The sequence below is a fragment of the Mandrillus leucophaeus genome, unplaced genomic scaffold (assembly GCF_000951045.1).
Source record: "Mandrillus leucophaeus isolate KB7577 unplaced genomic scaffold, Mleu.le_1.0 Scaffold21, whole genome shotgun sequence".
Classification (NCBI taxonomy): Eukaryota; Metazoa; Chordata; class Mammalia; order Primates; family Cercopithecidae; genus Mandrillus; species Mandrillus leucophaeus.
In genome coordinates this window covers 4,261,341-4,274,291 of record NW_012102143.1, presented here as the reverse complement: position 1 = coordinate 4,274,291, position 12,951 = coordinate 4,261,341, and the positions used below count along the sequence as shown (strand labels likewise).

Below are 12,951 nucleotides of genomic sequence, written 5' to 3'. Positions count from 1 at the left end.
CCCTGGGGTCCTGTTGTGTGTGTGTGTGTGTGTGTGTGTACATGTGTAGGATGCCACACACAAACCCGGGGATCCTGTTGTGTGTGTGTGTGTGTGTGTGTATGCAGGATGTCACACACAAACCCTGGGGTCCTGTTGTGTGTGTGTGTGTGTGTGTGTGTGTGTGTGTAGGATGCCACAAACCCGGGGTCCTTGTGTGTGTGTGTGTGTGTGTGTGTGTGTGCAGGATGACACACAAACCCCGGGTCCTTCTGTGTGTGTGTGTGTGTGTGTGTATGTGTAGGATGCCACACACAAACCCTGGGGTGCTGCTGTGTGTGTGTGTGTGTGTGTGTGTGTGTGTGTGTGTAGGATGCCACACAGAAACCCTGGGGTCCTGCTGTGTGTACTGCGAGGAAATCGTGAGAAAGCCACAAAGAAGGCAGCCCCTCCACCCCCACAGGGGTCTAGAGGAGGCACCACCAGGGGAACAGAAAGACATCTTGGAAGCGTGAGTCTTAAAGGTGAGGCCAGTTCCAGGAGAGCAGGAAGCAGATGGGGCGAGGGGCCTTACGTCCACCAGACAAGGAAGGCAGGAAAGCCCCTGTGGCCGGAACCTGGAGAGCTTCAAAGGCCAGGCTACCTGCACGTGGGCTCCCAATGGTGTCTGCCACTCCCAGAAGGTTCTGGAAAGCAGAGCCGCTGCCTGCCGGGCTATGCAGAGACTGAGCCCACTGCATGTCACACGCTCACTTATTAGGCATGAAAATACAAGTTTTGTGAAAGGCGGCAGAAAGGCTTTTCTATAGAAAATGAAAGTGAGTGGCTTGAATGGCAAAGAGCATTAAAGGGCTGGAGCTGGAGCGCAACGCGGGTGCCTGGCACAGCCCCGCCCGGCCCCCAGGGTCTTTGAGGAAACCTTTGGCCCCGCCACCGTTCCTTGCTACCTGCCGCGCAGAACAGAGAGAGGGGAGGATAAAGAGGACAGGGATTTCATTTCATGTGTTTTTTTTAATCCAAAATACTACCCTAAGATCAATTCCTCCTGCACCTCGATGGGAAAAAGAAAAGGGGCAGTGAAGTTCTAATTTCATTTAGTAGTAACTGACATAATGAGGGTCAGGCGCCGCGACCTCACACCCTCTTCAATAAACTTGCTCGTCGCACGCAGTACTTCATTTTCTTGAACTCGGCTCTACCTGGAAGTTCGCACGCCCGCATTGAAAGAGACGTGCAGATGAAACGGAAGGCAGCAGGGAGGGCACTGTGAAAACTGCTCCGTCGGGTCCTCCGCTCCTGCAAAGGATGGGAGGCAACCTGGTGTGGGTGGCCCAGCGGAGAGAGGCTGACCTGGGCTGCCTGGCACATGCCCCTGCAGAAAAGTATTGGCCCTGGCGAGAATCCATTCACCTGCGGGGGCAGGTCCTTTTACATCTGCAGACACATGGGCTCCAATTCCAGCGAGGATACGGGAATGGGCGAGAGGCATTTGCAGGAAAAAAGCATCCTGGGCTGCTCCCTAAGAGCTGGTGTCTGCTTCCCACTGTCACTCGCTTGAGTGACACTATTTACAGAAAATGTCAATACTACAACTGATAACTCATCCAAAGACCCCTAAAGAGAGCAGATGAGGCTGAAACAAGATACCCTGACAACTAAAGATGTAGACTGATACTACTCCCCAGGCACTGACGCCTGCACGGGCTGCCGTCGGCTCTTCCATGGATGACTGCCTTTGAATTTCCCCATGCCGTGCTGAAAACGCACTACCACTATCCCTGTGTCCCTGCATGAAGAAACGGTGGCACCGTGTACCCCTGAGGCTTCAATGAAATGATTTGCACTGGGCATATATTATGATTAGACTGAGCAATATAATTTATAGATGAATATGTATATAAACAAACCTCTAAGCTTCAAGCACTGATCAAAGGTAAATGACCTTGAGGCTGAAACAGGTTATGGAGACAAAAATACTAACCCAACAATGAACTACCATACGTGCATCTCCAAAACACATCGAACCTGGTAAAACAGCACAGCCACCCTCGGGCACTGCAGGCAGGTGCCACGGTATTTTTTTAGGTGTACATTTAATCCCATGAGTCCTCAGACGGACGCTGCTTTTTAAACAGTGGAAATGTCTGGCCGACCCCTATCATCACGGCAGCGACCTCTTATTAAACATGGACCGTGTGCGAGTGACGTGGCAGCAGGCACTGTATTTACTTCCCCAGTCCTCCCCTCTTCCCCACAACGAGTACACTATCGTCCCATTTGGCAAAGAACACCGACCATCTGGCAAGCCCTTGGCCTGAGCCACCAGGGGTCGGCAGGAGGGCACAATCCGAACACGCCACGCTGATTTTGAGATAAAAGGGCACGGAGAACACGCAGCGAGTACTCCTTCTGCACCAGAGGACCACGGTGGCATCAACAGAGACGTGAGTACTCCTTCTGCACCCAAAGGACTACTGTGGCATCAACAGAGATGGTGTTTGGAGGCTCCAATCAAGTGCTACAGAAATGTTGGTTGGGGGCTACCCATGTGGCTCCCCTGAAGCCCACTCCCTCCCTGGAGAAGTTCTTTGCATGAAGCATTGGTTTGGTTCACCAGTTAAGCCACAATCAACGTGGTTTAAGCAGCAAGCACTTGTCCAGCTCACAGTCCAAACCAACCAACTCTCCTGACCATTATCCCCAAGTCCAAAATGGATGCTTGCAGCACAGAGGGGCCGGTGGGGAGGGATGCAACTCCTGGGAGCAGAGCTGAGGGGTGAAACCAGGGGACAGGAGCAGTAACAGCTCCTCACACATGAGAAAATCCGGACGCTGATTTCTTGCTGGCCTCCCAATGCCATTTTCTAAGCATTCCTTTTTATCAGAGCAAAACATGAAAGAACAAAGACCCAAAAAGTATAATAAAGCCTGGCTGATGATTTTAAATAGTGGAGTAGGATGCTTGCCATGTGTTTAATCTCAGCCAGAGTGTAATTTTGCTCCACATTCCAAGCAAAATCTTTGTTTTGATCCTTAGCATAAAATGCCACCCAGTTCCTAATTATCTGACATGCTTCTTTCTATACGATGGTAATTATAATATAGCAAACTAATGAGTAATGGATGTACACATTTCCCTGAGATTGTTCTCCACTTGTCTGATACAGAAAAATTAGTCATTAAGCTTTCTTACATAATTTCCCATTAAAATCCGCTTCATTTCCTGCCTGCCACAAACATTTGGATGTATCTTCATTAATTTTTAAAAAATTAAAGTCAAACTCTTTCATCAGAAAGTGGCTGATGATGGTTTTTAGCGAGCTTGACCATTTCTGGTTTTTAATGAACTATTACTGGATTTTTAAAAGATGTTTTCTTAAAATAAACACATCCACAGCAGAGCTGTGACTCCACACATCCGTGACGCTCCTAACTTAACGCGGTCATGACTCCTTCCACATCGACTCACTCCCCACTATACATGGTTGTGGTTTTTTTCCCTTTATAAAAATCTATAGCAAGTTATTGATATTGACTGATTGATTTCTTTTTCCCCTTCAAACAAAAGCCTGACTAGTCTGAAGCATCAATGACAGAATCAAACCAAGGAGAGGGAAAGCCACAATTTCCAACATACAAAAGTAGCACTGGGTGGGTAACGAAGTAGCCCACGGCTGTTCAGTCACTGGTAAGGACCACGGCCAGCCATGCACTGGCTGCCAGGAGGGAATGGCACGGCTCACTGCCCACTGCAGCCACAGCCACGCTGCACCCACGTACCAAACAAAGGGTAAGCTGAGGCAGGCAGGAGCTCTTGGTTTTCTTTTCACTTCTTTTACAGCATTAACTTATGACATTTTTTATTTAAAGCATCCAAAGAGTGTTTTTAACAGAGTTTGAGATGAATCAATCTCAATACATCCATGATTAAATATCAAGCAAACATTTAAAAAGACAGTTTATGAAAAGGTGAGGACACAGAAAAATGTCGCTGTAGTAGCAGGAGAAAAACTGGACAAACCACTGCATATGTGACACATACACAACCCTCATAAAACACAAAGATAGGGCAGGTGCAGTGGCTCATGCCTGTAATCCTAGCATTTTGGGAGGCAGAAGCAGGAGGATCGCTTAAGTCCAAGTCTGACACCATTCTGGGTGAAACCCCATCTCTACAAAAATACAAAAATCAGCTAGGTGTGATGGCATGGGCCTGTAGTCCCAGGTATTTGGGAAGTGGAGGTGAGAGGATCACTTGAGCCAGGCAGGCAGAGGTTGCAGTGAGCTGAGATAGCACCATTGTACTGCAGCCTGGGTAAGAGAGAGACCTTGTCTCAGGAAAAAAAAAAAAAAACCACAAAGGTAGAAAAAAAAAACATCCCCAAGAGTAACAGCAGGTACCTCCAGATGGACGAATTATAGGTGACTGTTTTCTTTTTTTTTTTTTTTTTTTGAGACGGAGTCTCGCTCTGTCACCTGGGCTGGAGTGCAGTGGCCGGATCTCAGCTCACTGCAAGCTCCGCCTCCTGGGTTTACGCCATTCTCCTGCCTCAGCCTCCGAGTAGCTGGGACTACAGGCACCCGCCAACTCACTCGGCTAGTTTTTTGTATTTTTTTAGTAGAGACGGGGTTTCACCGTGTTAGCCAGGATGATCTCGATCTCCTGACCTCGTGATCCACCCGTCTCGGCCTCCCAAAGTGCTGGGATTACAGGCTTGAGCCACGGCGCCCGGCCTTTCTTCTTCTTTATAGTTTTCCATAGTAGCATATAACACGCTGATACGGTTTTAAAAAGTTAAACTCACTTCCTGCAAAATCTACTTTTTGTGATCAACTCTACCTTTTCTACTGTATTTTCGTTTTTAGAATTCTAAAACTTAAACAAGAGTCTGCCAGGTGTCCGATCTAATGGGGACAGCCACTTCACAGGGCTGGAGTCCCTGCTTGCAACTTAAAAGCAAAGCTAGGCCGGATGTGGTGGCTCACGCCTGTAATCCCAACACTTTGGCAGACGCATGGATCATCTACGGTCAGGAGTTCAAGACCAGCCTGACCAACACGGTGAAATCCCCGTCTCTCCTAAAAATACAAAAAATTAGCCAGGCATGGTGGCAGGTGCCTGTAATCCCAGCTACTCTGGGAGGCTGAGACGGGAGAATCGCTTGAACCCAGAAGGTGGAGGTTGCAGCGAGCCAAGGTCGTGCCACTGCATTCCAGCCTGGGTGCCACAGCAAGACTCTGTCTCAAAAAAAAAAAAAAAAAAAAAGGCAAAGCTACCAGAGAATCAAAGGTGTCCCAATTCCCTTGTCCCATTGGATGTGGCACAAGTGAGGACACATGCACGAATCATTACCAAATTTCGAGGCCAAAGTGGCAGGTGACATGGGAGCGGTTCACTCATGAGCTACAGGACATGAAAAGAAAAGACTGATGCAGAGATGAGGACAGGAAGCCACGGAGCAGGGCGGAAAGGATGGGCAGTGAACACTCAACACCATGGGTGATAGGGAGAATCCAGGAGCCAGAGTCTGCCCAGCTAGAAAAGTCATAGGAAGGAGTGAGACCTCTTCCATGCACGTGACCAGCAGCATGAGGCTGGCTGCAAAAGTGCCAGTCATCTCATGAACTGCAAGATGAAGCACTGCCTCCCAGCAAAAAGAGGAGCTCTAGCCAGTGAAGAAGAGCCCAGAGGTATCACTGGACCAGGAGAATCCGCTGTGATCCCAAAGTCAGCCTCCTTGTGCTGAGTCTAGATTTGTGGACACGTGAATTAGCAGATCTGTGCTAAATACCCCAAATCTTTATTCAGCTACTGGTTTTCTCACTGTACTTCCTAAACTGAAGTGGAAGTCTGTGGAGACCGCCGAGAGCCTTTGGGTTGGCCAGTGCCCCCCTACCCTCACCCGGTGTTGACTGGCTCAGCCCCAAGGACAGCAGGTGTGCAGGGCCTCCCACAGTGAGGGAAGAGTCAGCCCTCAGGAGAAACACGGAGGAAGGAGACTGGGGCACACACCACCCTCCCCAAAGATACCCAAGTCCTAATCCCCGGAACCCGCGACTGTGACTTTACATGATAAAGAGGCACTGTCACTGTGATTAAGTCAGGGATTTTAAGACAGGGAAATTATTCAAGATTATCCAGATGGGCCCAGTGTAATCACAGGGGTCCTTTTCAAATGAAAGAAGAAAGCAGAGGAGCTGGAGAAAGGGACACCAGGATGGAGTGGAGCGCGGAAGAAGGGATCGGAAGACGTCACACAGCTAGTTTTGAAGACAAGAGGAAGGGGCCATGAGCCAAGGAATGCGGGCAGCCTCTAGAAGCTGGAAAAGTCAAGGAAACAAATTCTCCCCTGGAGCCTGCAGAAGGAATACAGCCCAACCAACACCTTGATATTAGGAGCTGACCTCTACAACTGTAACAGAATAAATGTGTGTTGTTTGAAGCCACTGCATCTGGGGTAACCATGTACAGCTGCAATGGGAAACGGAAACAGTGACCAAGATCACAAGGGCTCCCGTGAAAGCTCTTGTAACTACTACCTATCTAAAGCAAAAGCACAGTCTAAGGGGATATCACATGGCACATATGACAAGTCAACAGTACATCGAAATCTTTCAGTCCTGAGTTCAGATACACCAAGACTGGGAATGAGCTCAGCCTCTGCAGCAGCTGGCTCTGGTCAGCTCGTGAACCTGCATTTGAGGTTAACTGCAGCTGTGGGATGATCCCATTCCTGTAGTCCTATGGAGGGTTTTACTGTCACTGGTACAAGACTCCTCAGTACACTGGTACAAGACTTGTACAAAACCATACAGAAGCTTTAGACTGTAAAGCCTCCAACAAGCCTTATCGTAACCTTTCAATCTCCAGAGGACAGGTAGTTGTTGAATCCCATCCTCATCACCCAACAAGGTGGACACTGCCTTTGTCCAGCCCAATTCTTGCACCAATCCAGCTCCGAGCCCTCCTCCCAACCACTCAGGCTGATGGGCCTGGGGCCTGGATGTCTGCCCACCCAGCTTCACTTCTCTCCTCAGCTGCCCAGCCACTGCTTCCGACACTCCCAACAGTCCAGAGCTGAGGATTCACATGCAGACAAATGTGTGCCCCTCACACGGGGGGTCATCGGTGGGGGCCAGGTTAATACAGTCATGAAATAACCTCAATGTGAGGGCTCACTGCTCCCTTCCAGGTTCTGGATTCTGTGATGTGGGGAGCATGAGCTCTCAAGCGCTCTGTATTAACTGGAGTCTCATGCTGACTGCACAGCTGTCCCCCGTCCCACAGACACTCCGCATGCTTGCGAGATCTGTACCTCCTGCCAGTTCAATCCCCATCCACAGGCTCTAAGATCAGGCACCCCTGGACACCAAACCTGGATTCACCATTTGCCACTTTAATCCTTACAATGGCAATGACAGCATGGATTCTGTAAATTATTATAAGAGGTCACCAATGTACATAAGATACTTGGCAACAGTGGCTGTCCACTAAATTGTGGCTATGACAACCATCAGCACAAAGCAGCCTTCAGCATACACTGTAAGACTAGTTCCCTGGGAGGACTGAGATCAACTTTCCACCACAGGAAAGGACTGGCGCCAAGGCAACACTTGCACGGCCACAGGGGCTCTGTCACAATGCAGCTAGGAAAGTAACCAGACAGCAGAGGTGCGGCCTAGGGGCCACGGAGCTAGAGTCTCAAGCAAGGGGACCTGGTGTTTTGTGGCTCTCAGAAACAACTGGCACCACAGAGAAGGAAAGAGAGAAGACACACAGCAGGAGAAATCCAGTAATAACCAATAGCCAGACGATGATCACAAAAATTCACCCCACTGGCTGGGGGTGGTGGCTCATGCGTGTCATCCCAGCACTTTGGGAAGTTGAGGTGGGTGGATCACCTGAGGTCAGGAGTTTGAGACCAGCCTGGCCAACATAGCAAAATCCCGTCTCTACTAAAAATACAAGATTAGCCGGGCATGGTGGTGCATGACTGTAATCCCAGCTACTCGAGAGGCTGAGGCAGGAGAACCGCTTGCAACCTGGGAGGCAGAGGTTTCAGTGAGCCAAGATCACGCCAGTGCAGTCCAGCCTGGGCAACAGAGTGAAACTCTGTCTCAAAACAAACAAACACTTAGCCCCACATACAAACGCACACAAGAGAAGGCTGGAGAGGTATGGTCTCCCAGAACTACTATACAAAACAAGCTGAGCAGACACCGTTTGTTGAGAAGCCAATCTTCCACTGACTAAAGGAAAATGACGATCTCTCTGACATCTCGCCATAGGCAACTCCCACACTGTGCTTTGACTCTTCCCTGCATTTCTGTCATTTTTCCATCTCACTCTGTAATTCTAGATCCGAAATCAGCCAAAAGTCCATAATCAATATCTTTATAAAGAGTAAGAAATAAAAATAAAACCGCCGGTGGGAGGGGAGGGGGCAGGGGATGGAGCCTGAGTGCACAGATGGTGGCTGGAGCAGGGCTTGCTGGGGTGAAAGAATTCGTGCGCTCCAGCAGCCTGGCATGGCTCAGGAATGCCAACCATGCGGCCAGGCTCCCCCTAAGATGCAAGGTCCTGAATGTGGGGGGATGGGGAAGGAGGTCCATTCTGCTTGGAGGGTAAATTGGTACAAACTTTCTGGAACAATATGCTATCATTGTTAAAAACAAATTTTTGACAGACCAATTTTTGACAGATCCAGGACAACATCACAAAGAGCCTAATGAGGTTATCATGAAAATATCCTCACTGCGTTGCTGAGAATAGTGAAAACTGAGAAACGACTTACGTGTCCAAAGAAGTGTGGCTAGTTAAGAAACATCTGTGTACTCGAGACGATACAGACAGAATTTGGTGAAGATGCTCTACTTATTATACTGCCAGGTGTGAAATGCAGGGCATAAGGCTTATGAATACCTTTATACAAAGGAGCCTCTCTGTTCTAAGGTGTGAATGGGAGCAAGTAAAGAACATCTGTAATGACAGACACAAGAATTAAAACATTGCGTCTTGAAATGCCAGGCTGTGAGCATTTTTTTCCGCCCTGTTTCTACTGTGAATAATCCTACAATGAACACAAATTATAGATGTTTAAAGTAGGCCAGGAGCGGTAGCTCACTCCGGTAATCCCAGCACTTTGGGAGGCCAAGATGGGCAGATGGCTTGAGCAAAAGAGTTCGAGACCAGCCTGGGCAACGTAGCGAGACCTTGTCTCCACAAAAAAATGCAAAAGAAAAAAAAAAAATTAGCCAGACACGATGGTGCATGCCTGTGGACCCAGATACTCAAGAGGCTGAGGTGGGCGGATCACCTGAACCTAGGGGGTCGAGGCTGCAGTGAGCCATGATCGTGCCCCTGCACTCTAGCCGAGGCAACAGAGTGAGACCATGTCTCAATCAATCAATAAGGTAAGCAAAGTCTGTTTCAAAATAATAGAACAGCCCTGACAGGCACAGGAATGGAGTATGATTTTTCTGGTGTTTTCCCCATTTATTAATAACTGCGTGATTTAGGTCAATTTAAGTGTGTAAGCAGCCCTGCCTCCACACTGAGACGCTTGCCTGGCCAGCGTCTTCATTTCGCTCCCTGAATCCTCCTCCTCTCATCACATGTCATCCACCATTTCTCATTTCCAGGGGATTTTCCAATATCCCATCCCTTATCTATTTCTACTGATTGCTGTATGTCATGGACAAAATATTAACTTGTCACAGGATGACAACTACTGTTTCATTTTTGCTTGACACAGCTTCACGGAAGACTCTGAGTTTGCCAGTGTTTCCATCTCAGAAGAAAAACAAGACTAGAATGCCTCCACCCCAAAAGTATGGAGATAAATCCTTTCCAAAACAAAACCACCATATCTGGTCCACTATTTCATTCCATCTGTGGAAGTTTTCCTGTTTGTTTCTGGACACAACCCACCCACATATGATTTGAGAGAAAAGTTGGTATTTTGACTTTTAGGTTTATCATAAATCATAACTATTCTGAACCCGAAGAAGCAACAAGCACCTCAAATTTCCAACCTCAGGGTGGCAATGACCTTTCACTCATCACCCATGTTGTTCAGGTCCTCATCAGTATATCCCTTTGATATTAATGTATACACAGTAATTCTGTAAAGTTCTTATTACTTGTGAAAACCTTTTTTAATTTTTAAGGTGTTTTTTTTTTACTTCTCCAAATAATTCATTCCTTGTCACCCTAACTTATTCACTAGAGGCTTGTTAAATCTTTTTATGTAATGAGATTTCAAGAGGAATAGTCTACAATTTCAAATGATTTTCTAGGTGCAAAAATAAAAATCTAATTCACAGTCTCCAGTCTCCGAGTAAACAGGTATGAGTTCTAAGCAAAGGGAAGTCACTGGAAGAGATAGGCCAAGACATTTGTGGTGCACCAAAGCCCTTCCCATACCCTCCCCCATGGAAGACCACAGGACCAAGAGCACAGCTGGTCTGCAGGTTCCTGTCAATCAGGAGAACCCAGATATGCCTCTGAATTCATCTGGCTGAGTGGCCTTTACTTTGAAAAAAGCCATCCGGATACAACTGCCTCTCAGTTCTCCACTTTATAAATCAGTCCTCTCTCCTGTAATGGAGACATTTGCTTAAGATCACATCAATATCTCCAGTTTCCAAAGAGGCTCTGACATACAATACAAATTTAACGTTAAACAGTTACTGCCCCAAAAGAGAGAAAGTAAATGAAAGTAATCAATCTCAATTTTCTGTGCTAAATTTCATGCCTGCCCCACGTACTAACCGTAAGAAATTTAACCCTGACATTTTAAGGTGACATTCAGATACTGCAGACTAAGGGGGAACACACGATACATTTTAAAGCTTTTCTTAATTGAAAAATCCTATTTTGCAACAGAGACATTTTACCTAGAATCTGTAAAAAGAATTAGTTTTTCTAGAATTTAACAACCAGCTGGCAAGCAATATCCAACAACTGGCCCAAGAAGACACCTGTTCACTGAAGAGTTTCTCTCCTCGCCCCCACCCCCACTAATTATGTTTGGGTCCAAGACAAGCCAATGAGGTCCCTAAAAGAAAAGGGTGAGGTCCCTACAAGAGAGCGGTGATGTGTTACCTGCCATCAGGTTTTCTCTTGGACACAGGGTCCCTTCCTCGTGGGCAGCAGGAGCTGTTGTTGGGCATCCTCTCCAGCGGTAGCATGTTTTCCTACTTTACAGGAGGGAGCAGCTCATCTACGTGGGGAAGGCATGGTGGGCGGGCAGTGGTGGGGTGGGGGTTACACTTACCCATGGGGGCTGCGTGCAGCCCCGTGGCCTGTCTTCTCACAGCAAGGACGAGCAAATGCCCATCTGCATCCACTGCTCTCTCCAGATTCTCAGCTCAAAGGCTCTAAACTTGACCCCACCGTCAGGCTGTGCAAAAATACCGCATAGGACTGTACACTTTCACTCCCACCACACTGCAGCCTGCTAACCACCCTGTCCTGTTCCTGCCAAACCGGATAAGGAGGCAGGACTAAAAGTTACATCTCGGCCACAGTGGACCATGCTGTCCCCAGCCTCACTCTGGCGTGACCCTACTCGCTCTGGGCAGGACTTCTGATCAGAGCCCAAGTCTCTGGGTGTTGCTGGGTTCCAAGGGCAGCCAGATGCCAGGAGACAATGGCGGCCCACAGATGCCCGTGGTAAGAATACACATCAGCATTTCTGATGGAGCGTCTACAGTGACACAGCCCTTTCCACAGTCCCATGGAACTCAGCAAATGCCAGTCATCATCCCCACCAGAAGGACAGGGAAGCAAGGCACAATCCCACACCCTGGCCAGGTCACAGGGTAGTGAGTGAGCCATTTAACCCAAGGCCACTGCCCCCAGCCACATCCTTGCAGGGTCATCCCCACTGGAAGGGTGGGGAGGCAGGCTGCAATCCCATACCCTGGTCAGGTCACAGGGTGGTCGGTGGGCCATTCAACCTGAGACCACCGTCCCCCTGCTACACCCATGCAGGGTAATCCCCCCTGGAAGGGCAGGGAAGCAGGGTGCAATCCCATACCCTGGTCAGGTCACACGGTGGTCAGTGGGCCTTTCAACCCAAGGCCACCTGACTGACCACTGGCCACCACCCCCCACCAGTACATGCAGCCTCCCCTGCAGATATCCATTCCCACCCCACTGCCTGACTGGTAACACCTGCCATTTCACCCTTGGGTGAAACAAAGCCTTTCTCAAATTGGCTTTTCACAGTGAGGACCACTAAGGGCTGGGAGGGAGCCAAGCGGACAGCGTGCACCCGGACATGGGCACAGGAATCTGCACCAAGTAGCCGACCCTGCCAGGCACCATCCGTCAAGTCCTAGGCACTGGTAAGAAGCAGTTCCTCTCAAAATTCACAACAATCACCACGCAGCACAGGTGAGCAAAGCCTAGATCCCCACACGGAAGGAAACGCTTTCTCCCCAAGAGCCTCCTGGGGCTCCAGCTGAAGAACTGCACCCTCACCCTGTTATGGGCTGAATGCGCGTGTCCCCCCGAATCCGTATGCTGAAGCCTTAAACCCCAGTGCAATGGCATGAGGAAGTGGGGCCTCTGGGAGGCGGTCAGGTTTAGATGAGGTCATGGCAGTGAGGAGCATCATGGGATCAGTGCCCTTACAGGAAGGCAAGAGACCAGCCTTTCTCTCTCTCTCTCCACCATGAGAGGCCACAGCGAGAAGGCAGTCGTCTGTAAACCAGGAAGACAGCTCTCACCTGAGCCTGCCCTCGCTGGCTCCCTCGTCTCGGACTCCCAGCCTCCAGAACTGCGAGACATAAACAACTACTGTTTAAGCCACTCAGTCTTCGGTGTTTTGTTACAGTAGCCCCAGCTAAGACATCCTGGTGGCATAATGTCACCCACAAGACATCCACCGTGCCAACTGCCAATCCCGGGAGATATCAGAAGCCTCTATCCTTCTCCTCTTCTGCCCGCAGGTTGCCCAGAGA

The 12,951-nt window shown here is 48.9% G+C and overlaps 1 protein-coding gene across 1 annotated transcript in view; it reads right to left on the bottom strand.

Annotated features, from left to right (window-relative positions):
- The window catches only part of AGAP1 (ArfGAP with GTPase domain, ankyrin repeat and PH domain 1), a 650,920-nt gene extending 639,020 nt beyond the window's left edge, over nt 1–11,900 (bottom strand). The window contains exon 1 of the mRNA XM_011980281.1: nt 11,259–11,900. Within this exon, the coding sequence (XP_011835671.1) occupies nt 11,259–11,262 (4 nt within the window). The 5' untranslated portion in view covers nt 11,263–11,900. The remainder of the gene's footprint in view (nt 1–11,258) is intronic.
- Nucleotides 11,901–12,951: the final 1,051 nt, after the last annotated feature.